Below are 25,549 nucleotides of genomic sequence, written 5' to 3'. Positions count from 1 at the left end.
AATTGCAGGCATGTTGGCTGGTAGGTTCGTCTACTGTTCTACCAGCCACTCATTCAGGCGAGGAGCCACACGTTTGAAGCCCTGGGGGCTTGTTAAATGTCCCCCTCAAATTCTGACTGTTTTACCCCCTAATTTACTCACCAAACCGCATCGTATGGGGTTGTGGTTTGAAATAGTTTGTTACGCCTCAGTTGATAGAGGCAAGTATTGTTTCAAGAGGAGCTTAACATTTTGAACTTTGCACAGGAAATACATGTATTTGTCAAAATCAATCCATGGACAGAATCCTCTGGAATGCACGTCTAGAACTATAGGCTGGCACTGGAAAACAAAAAAGACTGCTGCAATAATGGAGGATGGCTTTAAATGGTGAAATGTGGGATGATTTACACACACAGCAGTGGGTCCGTGATAAAAAAAAACAAAAGGTCACTTGGTTTCCTCAGGCATCAGTCTGTCATAAAAAAAGACTTTACCCTCCAGTCCTGCTTTTGTGATGATCAGTGTTAGAGGTGTAACTCGACGCCCCTCACTGGCTGTCACACACACGGCTTAGGTTCCTCTGGATGGTAACACACACTCACATTGGCAGCGCTGACCATGGCAGCCCCTTAACGGAGCTCCTGCCCATTCCCCATCAACCGATAGGACAGTGGATCAAAATGATAATGGTGGTGCCACAGTGTCCAGCCAAATGCTATTCAGCGTTGATACAGTAACTTGGCATTTCAATGTTCTTGCCTTGTCTTAAGTTACAATCCAAGCTGCCTCTTGCGTTGCCACACACTCACACCAGTGTTGATTTCGTTGACTAAAACTATGACGAAAAATGGCTGTCGACTACCTTTTTTCACTGACGAAAAAAAAATAAGCTATGATGACTAAAACTATGACTAAATATACTGACAATTTCGTCAACAAATAAAAACTACACACTAAAATGTTCGGGAGGGACTAGTGGAGTAGAGATCCAGTAGAACTAAGACAAGTCATCATGGGTCCGCGTGGGTGTCACAGACAGCTGGTAGATCAACAAATAGTTGATCTACAAGCTCACAACGCGTGGCAGCGTGACGCGTTGTGAGCTTGTAGATGGGCTATTTTCGGCATGCAGCTCAGTGAAAATCAATTCGACGGCCCGCCAAAAATACGTTTTAGTCGACTAAAATCTTATGATATTTAGTCAACTAAAACTAAACAGAATTTTATTCAAAAGACTAAAATTTACTTAAATTGACTTAAAATTGCTGTCAAAATCAACACTGACACCGTATACACATCTTGCTTTTTTTGTAAAAAAAAATTATACAGTATATTGTAGTACAGTTTGTGTATTTGTTTGCCATTAAGGTTTCCCTTATGTGAGCAATATGCCATGCAGATGAAATTTGACTTTTGACTGATTACAATGTGAGTGACTGACTAAAATGTGTTGCTATCTTCTCAGGATCCAACCCCCGCCGGGCCGGCTCGACCTCAGCCCACAGCCTGCTCCCGGGTCAGACTGCTCCCTCCCGGTCCATCCAGACCACAGTCTACTGCAGGACACCGCCAGCCCTTCCCACAGCGGCAGCCTCCCGGTGAGCCCTCCTCCTCCTCCTCGCCACAGCCCCGGCCCCGGCTCCCAGCACGCCGCCGCCGCCGCCCATCAGCCTTCCCAGACCAAGAGTCTGCTGCCTGTGCCCAGGCCTCACCACTCAGACCCGGAAACCACATCGTCATCCCAGGAATTCCTCGCCGGCGGCCAGGCGGAGCCGGCAGCGGAGACGGCGCTCCATCGTTCGTCCAGCCCCATGCCTCGGCCGTGCTCTCCACACGCCCAGGGATGCGACTCCTCCTCCGCTGCCTCCTCATCCTCCCCTCGTCCCGGCAGGGCGTCAGGACCGGACCCGCCGCCACGTAAAGGAGCTGGAGAAGACGGAGCGGAGAGGCGGCAGACGCCGGTCATCACCATGGAGCCGCCGACCCCGCCCTGTGCCGCCTCCTCCTCCTCCTTCTCCTTCCTCTCCTTCATGACTGCGGAGTCTCTGTTTGTTCCCTCTGCCGCAGACAGGGCGCGCTCTCCCTCGCCGCAGTTCGCGCCCCAGAGGCTGACCGACAGGCCTCCCCCGGTGTCCACCCAGGATGACGCTCCTTTCAGGTAAGGACCGTCTCCATCATGACATTTTATGCACAGCAGCCATATTGGGAAGGAATTGGGCCCCTTCCTTCCTTCCTTCCCAGGTGTTACCAATAATACTAATTAAGGCTCTGTTCCATTTAGCGTAGCAAAGTGGTTGTCTTATTTTCAAGGACCCCCATAACTCTGAGAGTGTACAACTCTTACGGGTCCATTTGGTTCCATTTGTCCATAAGGGGCCATTTGGGAACCCAAATGGAGTGTTTCTAGTCAGCCATCATGCACGATATCAGCACCCCGACCAGAATGGAACAGAGCCTTCATTAGTATCATTGGTAACACCTGTGAAGGAAGTAAGAAGAGGCCCAATTTCTTTCCAATATGGCTGCTGTGCATAGAGCCTGTAATTGCAAACGATTTAATTGTTTGCCTTTTAGGCGTTGTAAACAAAAATTGCACAGGGCAGATGACAAATAACTTCAATATACAAAGAAATGACTGACAATGACCGGGAACCAATAATTCAACTAAATAATGTTCTATGGCCAAAATAGGCCATATTCAATAATTGTATACTTTCAAATAGCCAATCTATAAGCTCACAGCACGTCACGTCATGATGCGCTGTGAGCTTGCAGATCTGCTCTTTCCGCTATTTTTGGACGGATTAATTAAATGCAGCCGAAGGGAAACGATTCTGCAATAATAATTTGCGATTATCTCAAATCATTGTGATCAGGTGATCATGTGTGACAGGCCTACTGTCAGGTAAGCAGCTTATAGCAGAGAGCATGTCAGGTCCTTAAAGTAAAGCTGCTGCTCTGTGTTTACCTTCTGTACTGTACTGTACTGTACTGTACTGTACTGTACTGTACTGTACTGTACTGTACTGTACTGTACTGGACTGGACTGGACTGGACTGGACGCCTCCATTTTATGACCAGGAACCTGCTGAAAGAACATACTATACACAGCTTTTTGACAGTGGTGGAAGAAGTACTCAGAGCAATACCTAGCAATACCACAATATAAAAATACTCTGTTACAAGTAAAAGGCCTATGTTCAAAATGTTACTTGAGTAAAAGTACAAAAGTATTGGCATCAAAATATACTTAAAGTACCAAAAGTAAAAGTACTAAAATTTTGAAACTGAAATCCTGTCGGGGTAGATTTTGAAGCTAATTATTTCGTACATGTGGGGAAAAATCTGAGTTTGATTACTTTCCTAGTTGATTGGAATCAAGTTTAAATTGATTTCATCTGCTCAGCTCAGAGTCACAGAGTTCTTCTGGACTTCTGTTCTGCTGTGGATTTGAAGGCTGTCATTTTGTCAGAGCTGTACGGGCCACTCCGACCTTCGGTTTCCGTTGCAGTCTTATAGTCTGTCCTCTAATTAAAAGTGATTGACTGAATACACACTCACTGAAGCATTCTAGACCTAGGTTCTGATGTCATAGTTAGGACTGGAGAAACTGCCTTCTACGGCTTCTCCTTTGCTCTTTGTCTTGTCCCCCCGGCACTAGTGTTGATTTTGACAACACATTTTTATTTAGTTTTAGTCATATTTTAGTCATCTCAAATGTTTTAGTTTTTGTCTAGTTTTAGTCGACGAAATGTCATAAGATTATAGTTGATTAAATCTACAGTTGATTTTGTCGACTAAAATGTATTTTGGCTGGCCTTGATGGCGTCACAATGGCTGATTTTACACTTAGTTGCATGCTGAAAATAGACGATCTACAAGCTCACAACGCATCGCAGCGCGACGCGTTGTGAGCTTGTAGATCTGCTATTTTCAGAGCGCAACACCCGAGCGCAACCAAACATAAAATTACTTGTCTTTTAGTTCTACTGGATCTCTTCTCCACTAGTCCCTCCATAACATTTTAGTCTAGTTTTCATTTGTTTACGAAATTGTCAATATATTTAGTCTTACACTAGTTTTAGTCATCGTAGCTTCGTTTTTATTTAGTTTTCGTCAGTGAGAAAAGGTACTCGACGAACATTTTTCGTCATAGTTTTAGTCGACAAAATCAACATTGCGTGGCACTTCTCTGCCATTCCCACGGATTCTGGGAGGATTTCTTACTTATGTTATCAGGCCATTGTGTTTATAGGAACTGAACACTACACTCTGTTTCCAAGGGCCGGATTTAAACAAGCTGCAATATAGAACTGTAGTATCTCAGATATGATCGCGATTGCCATCACTCACTCTGAAATAATTATGCTCCTCCGCACCTCCATACTGTAACTCTGCACTATGGATGTGCAGGAGAGTGCTATATATCAGGATGTCAGATCTTTAGGTGGTTTATTAAGTTTGGTATACGACTGTGTCTGGCTCCCGCCTCGCATGACTGAAGCTGAACAGTCATTGCAAATGGCAAATATGTAGTCACTTTCAGAGGCTTTGAAAAATATTTCACACTACAGACATCTCCTCTGGAAGTCTAGGTCTGTTATTGAGAAATAACAGATGCCTTCATTTAATCACAATTGCGTTTTCAAAAGCTGTGTAAGTGATTTTCATTATTCGTCTAATAATTTGTTTTATTGAGAGTTATACTCACGGTACTGTATGTATCAAATCCTAAGCATTTGTTAGCGTAGTGGTTTTCAAAGTAGGGTCCGGGGACCCCCAGGGGTCCTTGAGGAGGTCTGCAGGGGGTACCCAGCCAAATGAACGCCTCAACACCATACAAAACCCCTGTGTTAGAGGTTGCTAACAATAAGCTTTGACCCTTCCCAGGTCAGAGAATGACCCCAGTGACGTGATGGAGGTCGGCAGTCCCGTGAGGAAAGTCCCCGTGAAGATTGTCCACTCCGAGAGCAGCTCGGAGCGAGCAGGCCGCGCCTACCTGCCCCACAATCCCGAGGGCCCCGATACTACTACCTCTGAGGGGCGCCGGCCGTCCCAGATCGCCAGCCTGGGCTCCGCAGAGAATGCCACGCCCTCCCCGTTCAGTGCCTACACACGCCCTGGCCCCCAGGGGCCTCAGTGGCACAGACCGTCGCAAGACCTGGGCCAGTCAGCCTTGTCGGACGACTCGGGGGCCGAGGGGACCACCAGTAATGCCTGTACCACTATCACCACCACCGGTAGTGTGTTATTTCGTTTAGTTATTTTGTGTGTATTGTAATTTCAACAGATACTTCACCGACATCAGAATTTGTTTCCTTGTCGAACAGAGCTTTTTGAGATGTCCTGTATCTCTAGAGCGAGAGGAGGAAAGTATGAGAAAATTAGCTGAGTGATGTCAGCTAATACACAACACTTAACACTTATAGCACACAGGTCTAAAGTCAGGAGAACCTCATTCCGCACCTTGAGTTGATCAGATTTGACTGTACCGGACTGACATCATCGGCAGGTTTTTGAGCTATCCACAACCCACCAGTGACTTAGAAATTGTATACAGTATAGTAATGATAATTTAATAATGATTTAAAAAGTGCTTTACATAAAACTGAAGATAAAATAAAACTACAATGTATGAAATATAATTTGTAGTGAGAAATAAAAAGTTGAAGGGATTCAAACAATGAAATAAATAAAAAGGTAAATGAAGAAAAGGCCTTGATAACTAAGTTTGAAAAATAGATAAAGGAACAGTGATTTATCAAGTTTGAGCTGGTAGGTCGTTCCAGAGTGGAGCAGCACTGGCAGTAAAGTCACATGACGGCCACCCTTTGTCAGCAACCATAGATATATAAACGTAGATACCTCATTGGTCGTTTCTTTTCTTTGGAGTGGTGCGTCATCGCGGCCGCCATATTTTGAGTGGAAGCCATGCCTCCTACTGCATGTATGCCCCATGTATGTCTATGGAAGCATGAGGTCTCTCCACTATTAAACATCATCATAACTCGCTGAATTCTCAACCCGGTTTGGTTTGTTATAAATGTCAGACATATATTTATGTTATGATAGAAGATACTTTGTCAATTAAAATGTTGAGTTTTTATACATAAACAACTTATAGATTGATAGTAACTGTAACGGTTATAAATTATGTTTATTTTTAAAACTGCATGTTTTTTTCTGAGGACCTCAGGCCGCACACAGGCTCGTAAGGGGTTAAATCTGAAACGTAATCCGGGGCCAGGCCATGAAGTGCCTTGAAAGTAATCAGAAAAATCTTAATATCAATCCTAAAACAGACCAGGCAACCAGTGTAGGGAGGATAAAATAGGATTATGTTCACCTGATTTAGTGACCATTAGCGAGGCCCCATATATAGAGATAAGGTTGGAAAAACAGTGAGGCATTCCTTTTAATATCCTATATCCAAACAAAATGTTGACATGACCCCATCCACCTCCACAGGGGCCCAGCAGCTGTCGGAGGAAGACGCCAAGCGAGAGGCGCTGGCCAGGGACATAATGGACAGAGACAAGTCCCTGGTGGACATCCTGGACCAGAGCAGTATGAAGACCACCATGGACCTGATGGAGGGGCTCTTCCCCCAGGGAGATAACCTACTGGAGGAGGCCCAGTATCGCAGGAAAGCCTCCATTGGGCCCAGACACCGAGACGCCTCTACTTCTCCCAGGAATACTGATGATAGGTAGGCTGATGTTAGGATCCGTGCTAGCACGTTTTGAATCAATGTTTGATCTGGTTGGACTGGACACCACTGTCCACCGTGAACCTGTGAAACAGTCGCAGTCCAAGTACTATACTTGGACTGTATATCAAACGTTTGAATCTAACCAAGTTCAGTCCAAATGTCCGGATGTGAACCACTTTATCTGGGATGCATAGGGAGGTGACTTGTGTCAACTTGGGACAGCCAAATGTACCAGAATGCATTTTGCACCAACCAGCGACAAAGGAAGAGGAGAAACTTGAGCGAATGTTCTACCCAAATAACTTGATGAGTATAGCACATTCTGTCCATGAACACGTCTTCTTGGTATTGAGAAACGGCTGCTGTGTCAGTGAAATCACAATCTGGGAAGTTAACCCATTCGGTAAAAGAAAAAAGTCTTGAGAGATTAGGGAAATCATGACTGAAGCTGCAAATGCAACATAACAAACGTAACAAATATGAGCTGAAATGGAATAAAATCTGAATTAGGGTTGGGTAGTTGTGAATGGAGTGGTGGGGGAGACAATATTACCATCCATATCTGAAATTGACGAATTTGTGTTTAAATAATTATGGGATAATGTTCATTATTGGAAAAGAATCCCTGAGAGTGTGACGCAGGGCCGATGCAAAAGGGTTGATTTTCCAATAATGACTGCCTTACTGTACATTATCCCACATACAGTATTACACAGCTACTTACCAACTAAATCAATAATTTGACAATAATTAATAATTGTAAAAAAATACATTTTGTTAGCTTGCAGAACAGTGGTCTTTTACTGAGAAATAACAGACCACTGAGTGCCTTGATTGAATCACAATTGAGTATTTAAAGCTGTGTAATAAGTCGGTTTCATCTAAATCCTGGTAGTTGTTTTAAATTAGATTTCTGTGCCAAAGCAGCCTGTCCATTCCTCACATAGCCTGCCTTCTGGTGGACAAATGTAGTATAACATCATCTATCCAAGGGAAAGTTATAAGGAAGTCACTTTACTTAGTTACAGTACCTTCTACATATAATAATAATAATAATAATAATAATAATAATAATAATAATAATAATAATAATAATAATAATAATAATAATAATAACTTTACAAGGCACCTTTCATACAAAATGCAGCTCAAAGTGCTTTACAGAATAAAAAAGAAACTCTCTCTCTCTCTCCTTCTGTCTCCGGTTTTGTCCGTCCATCAGGAGAGAGGAGGTGTCCCTGGTTCCCAGCTCCTCCTACTACAACACGTCTGCTCCCAAAGCTGAGCTCCTCATCATGATGAAGGACATGCAAGATCGGCAGGAGGATGAGGGAGAGTCTGAGGACGAGCTGGACATCGACCTGTCCAACAAGAAGGTACAGCAAAGTTTCAGTCTGATCAGAGCACCATTGACTTCCAATAAAAAATAAAGTGTAAAATACACGGGGGGGGGGAACGGTCCAGCAGTTTTCGAGAATAGCTCCAAACAAACACACAGACACACAGACACACAGACCCAACCCTCTTTTAGGCATCCGAAAAAACCTGGTCGCTTGGTTCTTTCTCTTTATCTTATATATCCTACCTGCATGCTAATGCGAGAAAAAGATATTCCAGATTCTTAATAGTTCACCAATGTCATTATAATCTCCCGCAAGTCATCAAATTCTTAATACAGCAGATGAAATCTGACTCTGTCATTAAATTCTCTCCTCATCCTGGTAATCTTATTTCTTTAACCACATTAAAGCAGCACTATGTAACTTTCCTCTTCTACCCTGGATTTGAACCCGGTTTCGTGCGCAAGTGCAGACATTTTTACCATTGAGCTAATAGAGCCGGCCTTCTTGCTTGGGGGATAAATCCAATCTTGACCATTAGCTAAAAATTTGTGTCAGATCCTGTGTCAATGTGAGACATGACCTTTGACACGATCTAAATGTCTCAATAGAAGAGCAGGGAGACTAAATACAACCACCCCAATTGTATAAGTTATATCGTATTACAATACCCTACCATACAGATTGGACAAAATTTCATTTTATTCAAGCTTTAAGCCTTTAAGCCTGACTTCCCTATTGTGGGCAAGTGAACATTTTAACAAAGGTAAAAATTTAAACAATTTTCCCCCCTATTATTCTTGAGCTTAAGTGGTTTAATTTTTCACTTTCACTGGGATACAGTACCATGAAGAACCAAACTCATATTACTCGACATTCTCTCTCTCTCTCTCTCTCTCTCTCTCTCTCTCTCTCTCTCTCTCTCTCTCTCTCTCTCTCTCTCTCTCTCTCTCTCTCTCTCTTCTCTCCTCTCTCTCTCTCTCTCTCTCTCTCTCTCTCTCTCTCTCTCTCTCTCTCTCTCTCTCTCTCTCTCTCTCTCTCTCTCTCTCTCTCCTTCCTCCCAGATGGAGTTGATCGACAGCCTGTCAGTCAAGCTGGAGGTGCTGCGCGAGGCCCGCCGCAGCCTCCAGGAGGAGGTTGAGTCCAACGAGGCGCTGGGCCACGGCGTGGAGGCCACGGTGCAGCGCCTCTGTCGGCCAAACCAGCTGGAGCGCTTCCGCATGTTCGTAGGAGACCTGGACAAGGTGGTCAGTCTGCTGCTGTCCCTGTCCGGACGCCTGGCCAGGGTGGAGAACGCCCTCAACAGCTTGGAGGAGGACGGACAGGCCGACGAGAAGGTAGGGAGGGTACATACAGTACGCGCGTGTGCAGAGGTGGAAAAAGTACTCAAATGTTTTACTTAAGTAAAAGTAGCAATACTGCAATGTAGAAGTATCCTGTTAGAAAGTCCGGAATTCAAAGTTTACTTGAGTAAAAGTACAAAAGTATTGGTATCAAAATGTACTGAAAGTACCAAAAGTAAAAGTACTCAAATGTTAAAATAGCAGCTCTACAAGCTCACTGCAGATCTACAAGCTTGCGGTGTAACGCGTTGTGAGCTTATCGGCTATTTTCAAATAGCCGAGGTATAAAATAGGGCTAAAGTGGTTAATGTATGTTTTATAGTATAATAATTTAATATATGCAAAGTAACTAGTAACTAAAGTTTTCAAATAATTTTAGTGGAGTAAAAGTACATATATTTGCCTCTGAGATGTAGTGAAGTAGAAGTAAAAGTACTGAAAACTGGAAATACTCCAGTAAAGTAAAAGTACCTCAAAATTGTACTTAAGTACAGTACTTGAGTAAATATACCTAGTTACTTTACACCACTGAAGACGGGTAAATGCTTTTACATGATACAATACTCTAGTAGTTTTTCTACTAGTTAGGAAACGTTAACCCTAGCGTCCCTATAGTCTGGGGTAAACATTCATCCAATGCTTTGTGAGCTTGTAGATTGGCTATGGTCGTTTTGGTGTGGAGGGAAAAGAGGGGAGGGGGACAACTATAGACCCTTGGGGGACTCCAGTCAATTAAGTATATATAGGGTTTAAGTTGTTAAACTACAATTGCACCTGTATTCTTTTATACCTTTTTCTTTTTTTACCTTTAATTTTAAATGCCTTTCTGTGCCGTTCTTCCCTTTTTCTAACATCCCTCCCTCCACTCCCTTTCTTCCTCCCCTCCTCTCTCCCTCCCCATTATCGCTGTCTCTCCCCTTCCCCTCTCTCTCTCCCTCCCTCCCCCCTCCCCTCATCAGCGGACCCTGACAGAGAAGCGCCAGCTGCTGATCCAGCAGCACGAGGACGCCCGGGAGCTCAAGGAGAACCTGGACCGGCGCGAGAGCGCGGTCTCGTCCGTCATGGAGGACCACCTGGACGCCGAGAGCCTGGTGGACTACCGCCACTTCGTCAAGATGAAGTCGGCCCTCATCATCGAGCAGCGCAAGCTGGAGGACCGCATCAAACTGGGGGAGGAGCAGCTCACCTGCCTGGTAGACAGCCTGCCACTGGAGCAGAGGGTGCTGTTCTGACACGGGGGGAACGTTCTTCGCCGTGGAAGTGGGCGCGGTTCTGATCGGGGGAATATTTCTTCGCTGTAAGAGTGGGCCACTCTTCTGATCGAGGGGAACGTTTTTTTTTTTGCCGTGGAAGTGGCCGCTGTTCTGACTCCAACCAGGTAAACACTTTTCACTGTAGAAGTGGGTGCTGTTCTGGTAATGGGGAGCATTTTTCCACTGTGGAAGTAGCCTCTGTTCTTTCTGACTAAACGGGGAAACAGTTTTCACTGTGGAAGTGGGCACGCTTCAGATCGGGGGAAGATTTTTCACCGTATAAGTGGGTGCTGTTCTGTCTAACCAGGGGAACACTCCTCACTGTACAAGTGGGCTCTCTTCTGATCGGGGGAACATTTCTCACCGCTGTTGTGACATGGGGAACATTTTGGGGAAACACACACGCAAATGGTGACTTTGGAACCCGTTCAGAGAGTATAGTACTGAATTGCTGGCTAGAATGCTTCAAACTGTCAAAATGTGCGTTTTTCTAACTCATGCTCTTGGTTGAACTAGATTGAGTTAGATCATGTTGAAGGTAATAAATTCATGAGGACAGTTCAACAAGACGGACCGTTATGGACGTTGAACTTATGACTTTCTGGTGATTGTGGGAATTTAATCTGTGACATTTCGATTACAGTAGCTCTTTGCAGCTGTACATGCAGCTTCCCCATTAGACATGAGGTTAGTGAGCTCTGGCGCCCTCCGGTGGCTGAGTGTGTACTTTATAATCCTGTGTGTTTTAAGATAATGTTCTAGTAATTTATTGTAGCCTGTTAAATATTTACATTATGTACGCAAAGGGGGCTGTGTTTTCCCTTTAATTTAATTTCACTCATGACATATTGTTTTTTCCCGATGTGATTAACAGCTTATTTCCAAAATGCTAAAGCATTGAAAGAAAAAAAAATACATTTGATTCAGTTCATCGTTAGGCATCTATTAAATACAATGTCCATGGAAGTATTATCAGGTTGTTGTTTGTGTTTGTTTGTTTTTTTCAGCCAAGGACTATACTGTCCAATTCCTTAAATATTAACCATCATCATTTAAAAATCATGTTTTAATTCGGTGCTACGTGTCCTTTTCTAAGAGTAGGTATCACCTTTGAACAGAACGTGTCATCATTTGGAATGAAACTGTAGATATTCCTGTCGAGATATTCCAATATCAGTGTGGTTCTCAACCAGTGGGACTCGTGACCCAAACCTGAGAGCGGAGATGTTTGTGCACCTTTCAAGGTCAAGTATTAAGAACATCTTGGATGAGGATTTGTGGAGTTACGAGGTGGAGAAGGTGAAGTTTGGGTCTTGACCAGTTGTCAAACCACTGTTCTAGGTTATAGGCGACATTATCGCTGTCGGGTAGAAACCCTGCATCTCCATATTTAATCTTTTTATGTTTTTTTCATGAATGAATGCCCGATTTTATATTTTGTCGTATGACAGTGTCTAAAAAATAGCCGATCTACAAGCTCACAAAGCATATAATTACAAGCCCAAAATAGGGACACCATGAAAAGTGGTTACGTTTCTGGTATAGGGTTATACATATCTGGTATAAGTATAAGGTTTTGGTTGGATATACCAGGTTTCCCCCCGACAGCAACAATACAGTTTATAAGATGAACGATGAAATGATGCTGGTACTTACTGACGATGCTGGGTTGTTCCAGCTGTTGCAGCAGTCTCTATTTGATTGTTCTTTTGTACGACACGATAATACATTCATTTAATTTGGGAATATTACAGCCGTAGTCCCAGTTGTTTCATTTTTTACTTTCATACTTTCAAAACTTTTATTTCATAACTTCATGGAGTATTTATTTACCACTCAACACACAGTTAGTGACACAGTTCCTGTCTACAGTATGTGTGATGATGTTCTCGACATTCTAGGCCATTAGGTGGCGCTCTTTACCCAGAACAAACACTACAATACATTGAGTGTGTGGCAGGTAGAACGTCAGTGTCACACTGGCTGCTTTGGGGATCGAACCTGCGACCTTCTGCTTATGCAGCGGTCTCTCTTAAACTGCTAAAACACCCTGCGGTAGCAATATCAAACTATTTCTGCTTTAAAAAAAATGATTGAAGTGTGGTTGATGTTTTCAATTGTATGCAATTGAGGTTCATTTCAATTTTGTTATCATAAAGTTAGCACTTTACTTCTTTGGCTTGCCCTCTTCTCTGACCTCCCACCTGTTTCTTAACCACTGAAGCCTGACTTATACTTCGGCTATTCGAAAATGGCAGATCTACAAGCTCACAACGCATCGAGATGCGTTGTGAGCTTGCAGATCTGCTATTTTCAGAAATTTCAAAAATCTTTGGAAATATCCGCCTACGATGACATGCCCCAAAATAGGGACCACAGGATGAAAGTGGTTAAGCGTAATTTAGCGATATGCCACGTGACACTTAAGACGAAGCATAAATGACGCTTTACTTTCTCTCTACCTGAAGATGTGCCTATTACAGTTCAGAAGCCTCTCAGAGCTGTTCATCTTCTAGGACTGCGGTGGGTGTGTGTTCAGTCAAATCAAGGCTGTGTACAGTGCGGTACACAGCCCATACTTCATGTACAGTATGCAGTGCACTCTGTCACATCGATGAATGCAATAAATGATTAAGCTAAACGGGCTGCTGTGTGTCCTGTGTTGTTCAGAGTGGATGCCCTTCAAGAGGTTCTCTTTCAAGCATTCACCAGACGTCTGCCCCACATCCAGCGACCAGAATCTATATAACAGTGATTCTCAATTATTTTTTACAGCAAGGACCCCCATAACTCTTGAGAGTGTACAAATGGAACACTCTCTGAGTTACAGACATATAAGGATCCATTTGGTTCCTAATCAGTGTTTTTATCCGGGGAGCCCCCCAGGGGTTGGTTGAAGTGGTACCCACTTTTGAGTACCACTGCCTTATAACACATTTTTCTTACGGTGTAGCTCTGTAGGGGGCTAGCCAAGAAGGGGGGGGGGGGTGTGTGTGTGTGTGTGTGTGTGTGTGTGTGTGCACAGATTTTTTTAATATCCAACTTTGATTTTATAATGGAGGTGAATGCTAGGCTGAGCCCTTGCCCAACGTTGGAGATCATACGTCATAGACACGTCACAGATAACTGAGGTCATTCACTGTACAAGGCAGTCCAAGATCTAGCCTTGTAAACCGCTGTTCTTTTGTAATTTTCTGTCATTTTTATTTCACCTGTTGCTCAACTTTGACCAAATGGGAGTGACAAAACAAATATAGATCTTTACAACTCCATGCTGGGACAAAGTTTACACTGACTGTAACTTACAATAGGCCTAACTGTATCTGTCCTGTACCAGAACTACTGTTAAATATAGAATGATATGTGTATGATTTAGTATCAACAGGTTAAGAAGAAAATAGTCAATAGCAGGAAATATGTACAATTTAAAAGAATTAGGGAGTGCAAATACAGTAGCATACATAAAACATGCATAAAATACAAATGCCTACATATAAATAAAATATATGTACACACAGTCGCACCCATATAATTACAGACCTTTTCCAGTTTTCCACGTTTTGTGGGGAAGAAATTATTTCATTTCACTAAAGCTGTTGTTATTGTTTACAATGTGTTAATACTTTATTATATATACATTATTCTCTAATAATATATTTTCCTCTTCTTTTTTCTGTTTTAGGCAACACTAGTGAGAGTGCAGGGCTCTGGCTTTAAATCACTTTATTCTGGATTAGTGTAAGGAGTACAACGGCCACTAGTGGCTGGTAGCAGGACTTTTAGACTCTTAGACATGTTTTATAAAAACAGGGTCATGATATGAAAACAGAAGATGGTACTAGTATAATGAAAAATAACAAGATACTGTACAGTAATCGCCAGTCAATAAAGGTAGTCTACTGTACATTTTCAGAAGTGATTAGATAACCGCAGGTTAAAATCGGAATACTGATATCATATTGATTTCATCTGTTACAATTGCAAACATGACCCGCTTTAATTACTTCAGTCTATATTATGTCCAATGTATTTGTATTTAAGTTCAGTAAGTTAACATAAGTATAACTAAATGCATTTGAAATTAAATAAATGTTTTACTTTTCAGGATTCCAATTCAAAAATAGCAAAAGAAAATCTGGATTCCAATTCAAAAATAGCAAAAATAGCAGATCTACAAGCTCAAAACGCGTCTCACTGCGACACGTTTTGTGCTTGTAGATCGAATATTTTGCTACTTATGTGTGACAGAATGGGCCGACTGTATATGCAATGTGGCCCTCTGGAGTGGTAGTGGAAATATAGTGGCCCTCTCCATCATCAAAGTTGCCCACCCCTGTATCAGATAGATACAAGACAGACAGACCTTAATTGATCCTACATTCAGTTGTCCTTGCAGTTCTGCAGTTATGAAACACCGGACACAGATACAGAACAAAGAGTACGAACTAAGTGATCATTAAGGGTCCTGCTTGCCTTGGCCCTCTGCCTTGTGGATCCTGTAAAGGCACACCCCCATATGGGTGATGGTTGGACACACTCAGCCTTCCTTCCCATCATAGCTCTTACAGTGGGTCAGTCAATCATTGACAGCATAAGAGAAGTGATGGGAGCTCTATGCAGGTGAAGGGTTGTCAAGATGAGGAAGTGTACTGTCGCGCTGTCTTCGTTATTGCATGACACACTACCACACTCCGAGCAGTCTTCTCTTCTCAGGTCTCACATTGTTGTCTCACTAATAAGGATTTCTTCAGCTCCTTGAATGTACCCTACTACGGCACACTAATACGGTAAGCGTCGTTTGCTGATTATCAATTAATTCAGCCTTTCATTTAGGAAGAATATTCATGCTGTATAATGTATATCATACAATACAATACAGATACTGTACTACTTTGCCACATTAATGTTGGCATTAAACGTGTAAAACAAATAGCAAAAATACCAGATCTTAAAGCTCACATATATTATTATAAGTTTATATTATGAGCTTGTAGATCGTCTGTTTCTGCAATTAAATGGTTTTATTGATTCTGTTGTTGTTTCCATAGAGACATTAGAATAGTTACTACTGCTACAGGATGTTAGATTTGTGTCTCTTTCATCGTGTTTCCTCTGATCATTTCATGACATCAGCCCTTGTTCCTCTCAAACACTGACAGTATTTGTATGCATTTAGCTGATGTCCTTGTCCATGACAGTGGTTCTCAAAGTGGGGTCCGGGGACCCCCAGGGGTCCTTGAATGGGTTCCAGGGGGTCCCCAGCAGGGCATCAAATTCAGTTTAACCACTTTAACCCTATTTTATCATTTGGCTATTTGAAAATAGCCGGTCTGCAACCTCACAACGTGCCAGCTTGTAGGCCGGCTATTTTCGAAATTAAGAAATCTTGAAGAATTGAGAATTATTTTTAACAACTTTGAAAGGTTTTATCACAAATCTTCCCTCATGGGGGTCCCTGGCACAAAATATTTTCAGATGGGGCTCCGTGGCATAATACGTATCAATTTGGGGGTCCCTGACATGACAATGGTTTGAGAACCACTGGTCCATAACACGTTAGTAACGATAGGTGCTTCATCAACATCATAAACACAAAATAGCTCAAGAGCATTGTGGTCATTTGAGAGTGTAAGTGTAAACTGAGGTCACCTAGGAATATAAAACAAGGATATAAAATGTGTTATTTAGCATATTTTATTATGTTTGGCTGTGTATGGAAACTAAATAAGTCGCACTCACCTATAGTTATACTATGTTGTAAAGCATACAAGGTCACAACGTGTCGCGGTGTGACACGCTGTGAGCTTGTAGATGGGCTATTTTCACTATATTTCGAATAAGGTTTAAGTGGTTAATTCATAATATAATTTTGTACGTTTGTGTCCCAAGAGTTCCTTCCTTCTAGAAATGTAGTGGAGTCAAAAATACAATATTTCTATTTGAAATGTAGTGGAATGAAAATCATCTTGCAAAAGAAAACAAACAAATACAAAAATGTACTCAAGTACAGTACTCAAGTAAATGTACTTACTTACAGTCCACCTCTGCCAACCAGTTAGAATTTGTGCAGAGTAGAATAGGACCTCTGTTAGCTACTTGTCTGAAAAAGAAGCAGGCTGTGCAGACATTTTTCAAACAATGACAACAATGACCAATGTTTGGCTTGTGGCTGGGAGTAATTACCCAGCCTTATTACAATTATAATGGGGGAATATGTGAACTTTGGACTCCATTTCACAAAAGGCTGGTAGTGTTAACCACTTTTAACCTTGGCATCCCTATTTTGGGCCTGTCATTATAGGTGAAAATGTTCTACAAGCTCACGATGTGTTAGGGGGAAGGCCACACAGGTCTCCAGTCAGAATCAAATCGGCAGTTGATGCACTAACTAGACCTCCACTGGTACACCCCTCGACCACACAATATCAACACAACCCTCAGTATTTATTTACACAGTATTACATGAATAACATTTTCTTCCCTTTGGTTTCCACATGCGTCTTTTTCTGGAGTGAAATACGTACTGACGCACTTCAGAGGAGTGTCACAGGGCGCCAGTGTTGTAAACCTCATAAACAGCTGTTGTCTTTTTATTTCCTCTCGCAGGAGAGCCTGCCTTGGAAGCCTGTCGCCGCCGTGTTTGCTGAAGTATCCCTGGAAACAACAGGTGGATTAGCTGTGTGAGGTGACAGGAGACTGCAATAGAGAGAGTGAGAGAGAGGATATGAAAGAAAAATAGAAAGAGGGACAGTGAGAGAGAGAAAGAGATTAGAATCTCTTCCTGGATACGAGCTCTGAACCCAGGTTGATGAAGACTCTCAGAGATGGTGTCTTCCAATGAGAGGGCATTGACCTTCTGACCATGCCTTCAGACTGTCCATCCTGTGCTTTAGTAACTCCTCCTCCAAGGGCGTCTGGGTGGAGCTGTCAGTGAAGCTATACGGTACAGTATATCCTACGGGTGGAAAGAATGCGCTATCTGGTCCACACCTCCCACTCCCAGCTCGGGGCACTGCCTCTGGGGTGCATCGGCTGGACCCTCACCCTGACGGCCCTGGGACTCATCCAGTGGAGGGTCTGGTACGTGGACGACCTGGAATACATCACGTCCGGCGTGGCCTGGGTGGGCGTGTGGAGGGCCTGCTTCAACAGCCACACCCTGGTCTCCCCCGAGTTCCGGGCGATGTTCTGCCGGAGCATCGGGCTGGATGAAGATTACACCCCTCCGGCGGTGCAGGCCGCTCAGGTTCTCATGCTGGCGTCCGCCGTCTTGGGTTTACTGGGGAACGCGTGCGCCGTCTACGCCCTGAGGAACGTGCACCTCGGGCTGGACAAGAGCACGCCGATACGCGCCGCCTTCTCGACGGCGGGCGTGCTGCTCTTGCTGGCCGCCGTGACGTCGCTCACGCCCCTCGGGTGGAACGTGTACGCGGTGGTGAACAATCAAACCATCCTCTTCCCCCCAGACTTCCACATGCCCCCCGCCCCCGTCTCGCAGAAGGTGGGGGCGGGCATCATGGTGGGGATCATAGCCTCTGTTCTGACACTGACCTCTGGGGTGATGTACTTGAACTACAGGCTGCCTAAAAGGTCAGGACTCGGAGTCCAAACGTCTCCGCAGGCTGAAGGATCCTTGGGAGAGCCAACGTCTTCAGGAAGTGGAGATAAAACGAATAACCGGGGGAGGGTGACTTTGAAGAGTGACAGTGGGATTGACAACCAGGGATTTGAAACAGTTTAAATCTGAACCTGTGAACTGTATGGTCCAGCTTGTGTGTTGTCGCTGTCGGGTGGAAACCTTTTATGTCCAAAACCGTTACTTTTCAGCAAAAGGACAAACGAACCTCTGTTCCAATGGATCCAGTATAGTTATTATTTAGTCACAAGCTCTTATTAATACGAAACGACGCGCTGTGATTGGCCAGTGCCCGTTCCCCTCATTTCCGGGGGGGAACGGGCACTGGCCAATCACAGCGCGTATGGCGGCCACCATACGAAACAGGTCGCTCCAACGAACTGCAGAGGCCAATGAGGTATCCGAATAAGGCAACCCATTTTGGGCATGGCCGTCTCAAAAGTCCCGTTGCGTCACATTAGTCTGGTGAACTGCTGATTGGCTGAAGGGGAAAAGCGATCATTGGCTGAAGGGGTTGTCAGTCAACGGTATTACTCCCGCCCAACTCCAGCCCACAGCCAATATTGCAGAATGGGCGATCAGGCCAGACTCACTCCTGGAATCAAATGGAAATGAGATTTCCGGAGGGAGGGTTTACCAGGCAAACGTTGCGACACTCTTGTACGACAAAGTAGGGCATCAATTTGCCCTACTTTGTAGGGCGATAAAATATGGAGGTGAAGGTTTTCTGCATAACAATGACGCTACGTATGTATGTATGTATGTATGTATGTATGTATGTATGTGTGTGTGTGTGTGTGTGTGTGTGTGTGTGTGTGTGTGTGTGTGTGTGTGTGTGTGTGTGTGTGTGTGTGTGTGTGTGTGTGTGTGTGTGTGTGTGTGTGTGTGTGTGTGTGTGTGTGTGTGTGTGTGTGTGTAATTTCACTGAGCCAGCCGTAATGTGGGGTTTAATACTGCCTAAAATTTGTTGATGTTTAGTTTTAATGCTGCAATCAAGCTGGATTAATCATTTGAGGACAGTTTTGTACTTGAATGAGAACGTTATAGTTTATCAAAGACTGTAATAGATGTTAAATATACAATATGCTAATGTTGACATCAGCTGAATGAATATTAGAACATTTATTGATTGTTTTTACTTGAATGCCACATCTCGCGTGCAAATGTATTTTCTGGAGCCCAGGAGGCCCATGGCTTCTTCCCTGTCCACAGTGGAAAACGCTGCAGATGTTTATAATATAAACATTTCAGTATATTATACTGAAAGGAACTTGGTCTGAATGAATAAATTAACAAATGAAGTATCAGTATTTTATTTTGGTGTATTTGCTGTTGATCTCATTGTATGGGGCTGTGGATGAGAATGCAAGTTAAACTCTCACACACACACAATGGCGCGCACGTGAGAGTGCACACACGCACACGCGCACGCGCACACACACACACACACACACACACACACACACACACACACACACACACACACACACACACACACACACACACACACACACACACACACACACACACACACACACACACACACACACACACACACACACAATAATAATGACTCATTGCATAAGTCATTATCATTGCATTTGTAATTATCTTACAAACCAGCCCCTAATCAGCTGTTTTACAACCAATGTCATAGTGTTCCAGTTACTAGGCTGTAAAACAAACATGTACAGTAGCTTCACAAGGTCATTTTAAAAATGCTTTTGCCTGTTGTCTACTCAGAATATCCGTATCAATTGGTTATCAGGTGGGGGCCGGCATCATGGTGGGGATCACGGCCTCTGTTCCGACAATGATCTCTGGGGGTAATGTACTTGAACTACAGGCTGCCTAAAAGGTCAGGACTCAGGGTTCAACCCTCTTCACAGCGTGAAGGATCCTTGGGAGGGACAGCGTCTTTAGGAAGTGGAGATAGAACTATCACCAGAGGGTGACTTTGATGAGTGACAGAGAGATTGACAACCCAGGATTTGAAACTGTTCAAATCAGTGTGTGTGTGTGTCGTCACTGTCGAGTGGAAACCTTGTCCATAACTGTTACTTTTCAGCGAATGGAAAAAAATAACCTGTGTTCCCATGTCGTTATTATTTAGTCACAAGCACTTGTTAATACTTTTCATTGGTCAAATATTTTCCAAAAATTGCTGATCTACAAGCTCACAATGCGTTAATTAATATATTTGTATGAATGTTTTCACTTCTCCATCAAGACAGCGACTTGGTGTGAATGAATAAATTAACAAATTAAGTATTTTATTTTGGTGTATTTGCTGTTGTATGCACGCACGCACGCACGCACGCACGCACGCACGCACGCACGCACGCACGCACGCACGCACGCACGCACGCACGCACGCACGCACACACACACACACACACACACACACACACACACACACACACACACACACACACACACACACACACACACACACACACACACACACACACACACACACACACACACACACACACACACACACACACACAGTGTGGTCTCATTGCATGAGTCATTATTATTGCATTAGTAATTATCTTACAACCCAGCCCCTAATTAGCTAACAGCCAATAGTTTACCAGCCACCAGGCTGGAAAACTAACTTCACAAGGTCATTAAAAAAATTGCCTGTCAGAATATCCATTATCAATTGAGGTTTATACAAGGTATTTTCTTGAGCATGTTAAAACTGTAGTATACACACACATAGGACTCACATTTACATTATTACACATACATTTAGAATGTTTATTGATAGCTGGATATATGTATACTTTATTATAGACTGTATAGAGGAGAGTTAATATTGCCTTTGTATGGCATTTTTCTTTATTAATTGATTAATTACCATTACTTCTATTTTAGTAACAACAAAAACGTACTTACTTTTATTTTATTGTTATCAACACTTTTGAGGACATGTTAAGTTTTAGTTCACTATCTATTAGTGCTGCTACAAACTGTATTGTGTGACAGAGTGATTAAGAAAAGACAGCAATGGGAAGTGTATTGTATATAAGGGAGAATAGTTTAGCAACTTGAGGAAAACGTTTGAAATCTTGTTTAAAATGACCAAACCTGCTTACCAATGATGTCATTGGTAGCCAGGCATGGTTTCAGCCCTCCTCTGAGACCCAGACCAAGTAGACAGAAATGCTGCATGCCTTCTTATAATGAGCCTTAGTGTGGACCCATTATATAAAGATAGGTTGAAAACGGGCAAAGCGGTCCTTTAATCATAAAGGGTCTGCTCAGCTGGGGAGCGTTACGTAACAATTACAACTCAGTAAAGATTCAAAACGGCACCACAGGAGTGGAGAGCTATGGGCCCCCCAAGACCCCCCCAACCCCGACCCCCAACCCTGGACCCCGTCATAGGTCTCAAAGTCAGGTGAACGCTGTCTCCTCCCATTAACGTGGATTGTTGTCTTTCTTGGCCCGCGAGCCCATTAAGGGGCATTAAGGAAGCATCAAGGTGCTTTCACGTTAAGATCAAGTATAGCTTTTGGCAGGGGGACGTCCCAGCTAGTAGGATAAATTGAGAGTCACAAAAGCTGGTAATCCAAGTTGATGATAAAAGAGTCGTAACAAGGGATTATCTGTACTTTCGCCTGATTCTTTATTCCACTCTTGTACAGTATGTTATGTGTGCATTCGCTTCTCCCCGTCCGTCCAGCTCTTCAGGGGTTAAGGGTCGGTAATGTATACATGTCACTTAACCCCGTGGTTCTCAAAGTGGAGTCCGGGGACCCTCTAGGGGTCCTTGAGGGGGTTCCATGGGGTCCCCAGCTAAATTATTGATGGGAACCAAAATGACCCTTTACAGGTCTGTAACTCAAAGAATGTGCTCACTCGGTGTACACTATTAGAGTTATGGGGGTCCGTGGACAAATTAATATACCAGACTGGGGGTCCTTGAAATTAAAAAGTTTGAGAACCACTGATTTAACCCAACCAGGGTTAAAGATCGCACTGGGGTTATCCATACTGGAAATCTCTCTCTCTCTCTCTCTCTCTCTCTCTCTCTCTCTCTCTCTCTCTCTCTCTCTCTCTCTCTCTCTCTCTCTCTCTCTCTCTCTCTCTCTCTCTCTCATGTTGTGTAATAGCTGCTTTCCCCAAACAACTCTTTTTTTCCATTCTCTGTCAAGTGCAAAGAGCAGCAGGACGCCTCCCAATGGGCAGAGAGATACAGTGTACAATGCTTCAGTCTGTCACGATTTAGACTCCTTTGGCACTGGCTGTGTGGAGTACACTGTAAAAGTTTGAACGTTAATGGCACCAACCTCTCAGAGCTAAACTGACACTGAGGATTTCACTGTGCAGGGAAAGAGGCTGGCACTGGTGCGTGCGTACGTGCCTGCCTGTATCCATATGTTCCTACTGTATGTTTTACCGTATACTGCATAAGCACGCGCTCAATCATTTATGCATGCATCAATCAATCCATGTTTACGTGTGTGTAGGCAACAAGCATCACAGAAATCGAGGATGGCAGTGCTTGTGTGTGTGTGTGTGCATGTGTGTATGTGTGTGCGTGCGTGCGTGCATGCGTGTGTGGAATACGTAGGAACAAAAGCGCCTCTTTCATCTGAGTTGAACTCCGGCTCAGCAGAGGAAGTCATTCACAGGCTTGGTTCAATGACCCGCTACATGACAGTGATAGCGTGAGGAGGACACAACCTCTTGTTTTATAGTCTTTCTATATTTAGAACTGTAATTCTGTGGTTCTCGAACCCCCAGTTTGTTTGGTATATATAAAGCTATGGACCCCCATAACTCTGATAGCGTACAAATGGAACCAAATGGACCCATAGTCCATTTGGTTCCATTTGTACACTGTCAGAGTTACAGCCCCATAACAGTCTATTTGGTTTCTAACTATCAAACATATTGCTGGGGCCCCCTGGAACCCCTTCAAGGACCCCTGGGGACCCCACTTTGAGAACCACTGCTGTAAATGATAGTTACTAAATACATGTGGCTTTACACGGTATATTCAAATAGATACTGGACTTTGACCCTCCCCCTTTATTGCTGAGCAGGTACTGTACAGCAAATGACTAGTTCTCAAAGTGGGCCCTTTAGGGGGTTCCCCAGCAAAATGAGGAACATTTTAAACACTTGAGCCCCGTTAAAATTTTTGGCTATTCGCAAAGAACAGATTTACAAACTCACAATATTGTGTCGCAATGCGGCACAAAATCCCTGTCACATCCCTGGCACAAAATCTTTTCAAATGAATTTTTTTGAGTAAATTATTATTCTTATTTTTTTTATCTGTCTATCAATCAAATTCATCTCAGCCAAATTCCAAAGCAGACACCAAATTAAAGACGGTTAGGCCAGAATTTTTTATACTTATTTATACTTTTCTTGACAGTCCGTCCTGACTTGAGCCGTAAATCATTCTGCTGGCTCAAAGTCTCAAGTATCTGTGGCTGAGAGTAGTAGGTTGAACATGAATATCTAATTTATGACTTGCGTCACTCCTCAAGTGAGGCAACGTGTTACCACCTTCCTGTATCACTACAAAAGAAGAGAATGACTGGAATTGCTCATTGAACCTCCTCTGTGTCTGAGAGCGTTGGCCCTTCCTGAATGTTGGCCCTGCGTGTGGAAGTCACATGTCATACTTCTGCTTAACATACAGTGGCGTCTCCATGTGGTCCACTGATGTGGAACCAACCTCTGGCGGTTGGAGATAGATAGTGCGATTAGCAAGGGAGGGGCGGCCATAATGACCGTATTGTAAAACCACAACAAAGGCAGCTTTCACACGACAGGGCCGCAGGCAGCGCCGAGCGAGGGCTTTTTTTCTGTTAACATTTATTTATCCCGGGGAAGAAAGTTTTGCTGAGTATGCATTATGCTTTGTCTTCCCTGCCCAGGTTGTCGGTAATAGTTATGTACATTGGCACCTGGGAGCTGCCCAGTACAACCGCAGTCTCCTACTACTGGCCACTAAGCAGCAGTGTTGGAGCTATTACCAGGTGTTAAGAGCTTTGCTCAAGGGCACCTCAACAACAGCTGTTAACCAATTAAATGTTATATACTTAGTTGACCGGGGTCCGCCAGGGTTCTTTACTTGATCCACTCCCTTTTTCCCCCTCTACAACAAATCTCTAATAGGTGAAAATAGAAGATCTACAATCTCGCAACACATCACAATGTGATGCGTTGTGAGCTTTTAGATCTGCTATTTTCACTGAATATTCTCCCCAGAATAGGGTTCATGGGGCTGGCATCGCTGAATGGGTATAGAGACCGCCCAATAATGTGTTGAAGTGTCCCAGAGCAAGACACTTAACCCACTGTATTAATAATGAATAGCACCCACTGCTCCTAATTTCACGTGTGTGCAAATGTACAGTGACAAAAATACCTCAAATTATTATTATTATTAGGTGGTTGAGGAAAATAAGGTACTGCATTACTCATGCTGGTCCCCCATCATGAGTTGTGACAAAACCAGTGATCTTTTAAACACATGCCTGCCTCTCTATAACTTTTAGTCACTAAATCTCAGTAACTCACAGTCCAGCCTATAGTTCCTGAACATAATCTGGAAGAGACAGACTTGAAATTTGAAACAAAGCATTGGAAATTACATCTGGATGGGACGACAAATTGCCATCCATGTTATTATCTCATATAGAGTATATTCATTCTGGAATTTTACAATCTAGAATAAGAATGCTATATATATATATATATATATATATATATATATATATATATATATATATATATGTCCATCATCATTGGGAGTGTGCGGTTCCTTCCAAAGAGAAGCAGAGGGAAGGTTTATTTCTTTTCATATGCATCCTCTTGCCAAACCAGCACCTCCACCCGGGATGTGCACGAGAGCTACTTGTTTATTTATATATATATGTTTATATATTTCAAGGCCAATGTACTTAAATTGAATACACATATGAGAACGCAATTACTTATCATCAATAACATCCATAATACTCCATACTATGTTGTTCCATACAACCAATAATTTTGTTATAACAGGGTTCACACTTGGAACATACAGTTCCTTATTTTGTTATAGTTCATAATTTTGTCGTATGTCTGTATGTCACGCACCAAAATTAACAGTCTTCATTCTGAGTAATGTTTTGTTTTGTTTTTGTCTTACCACAAACTGATCCTGAACCATCTTGTGTAACAGTGGTTCTCAAAGTGGGGTCCAGGAACCCTCAGTGCCCCTTCATTGCGGGGTTTCCAAATGGACCCTTCCAGGTCTGTAACTCTGA

The 25,549-nt window shown here is 43.2% G+C and overlaps 2 protein-coding genes across 2 annotated transcripts in view; both read left to right on the top strand.

Annotated features, from left to right (window-relative positions):
* LOC308080583 (protein Shroom2-like) overlaps positions 1 to 11,700 on the top strand; it is a gene marked incomplete at its 5' end in the record, with an annotated part of 30,835 nt that extends 19,135 nt beyond the window's left edge. Inside the window, 6 exons of the mRNA XM_080422476.1 lie at positions 1,448 to 2,140; positions 4,873 to 5,222; positions 6,451 to 6,691; positions 7,917 to 8,070; positions 9,099 to 9,371; positions 10,337 to 11,700. Coding sequence (XP_080278602.1) covers positions 1,448 to 2,140; positions 4,873 to 5,222; positions 6,451 to 6,691; positions 7,917 to 8,070; positions 9,099 to 9,371; positions 10,337 to 10,609 — 1,984 coding nt within the window. The 3' untranslated portion in view covers positions 10,610 to 11,700. The remainder of the gene's footprint in view (positions 1 to 1,447; positions 2,141 to 4,872; positions 5,223 to 6,450; positions 6,692 to 7,916; positions 8,071 to 9,098; positions 9,372 to 10,336) is intronic.
* Positions 11,701 to 17,600: 5,900 nt separating this feature from the next.
* On the top strand, positions 17,601 to 18,371 carry LOC308080582 (claudin-34-like; the record flags this gene model as incomplete). The annotated part of the gene is made up of 1 exon (XM_080422475.1): positions 17,601 to 18,371. One exon carries the CDS (start codon positions 17,601 to 17,603, stop codon positions 18,369 to 18,371), a length of 771 nt encoding a protein of 256 aa, XP_080278601.1.
* Positions 18,372 to 25,549: the final 7,178 nt, after the last annotated feature.

The sequence above is a fragment of the Gymnoscopelus braueri genome (assembly GCF_963280865.1).
Source record: "Gymnoscopelus braueri genome assembly, chromosome: 24".
Classification (NCBI taxonomy): domain Eukaryota; kingdom Metazoa; phylum Chordata; class Actinopteri; order Myctophiformes; family Myctophidae; genus Gymnoscopelus; species Gymnoscopelus braueri.
This window is presented reverse-complemented; position numbering and strand designations above follow the sequence as displayed.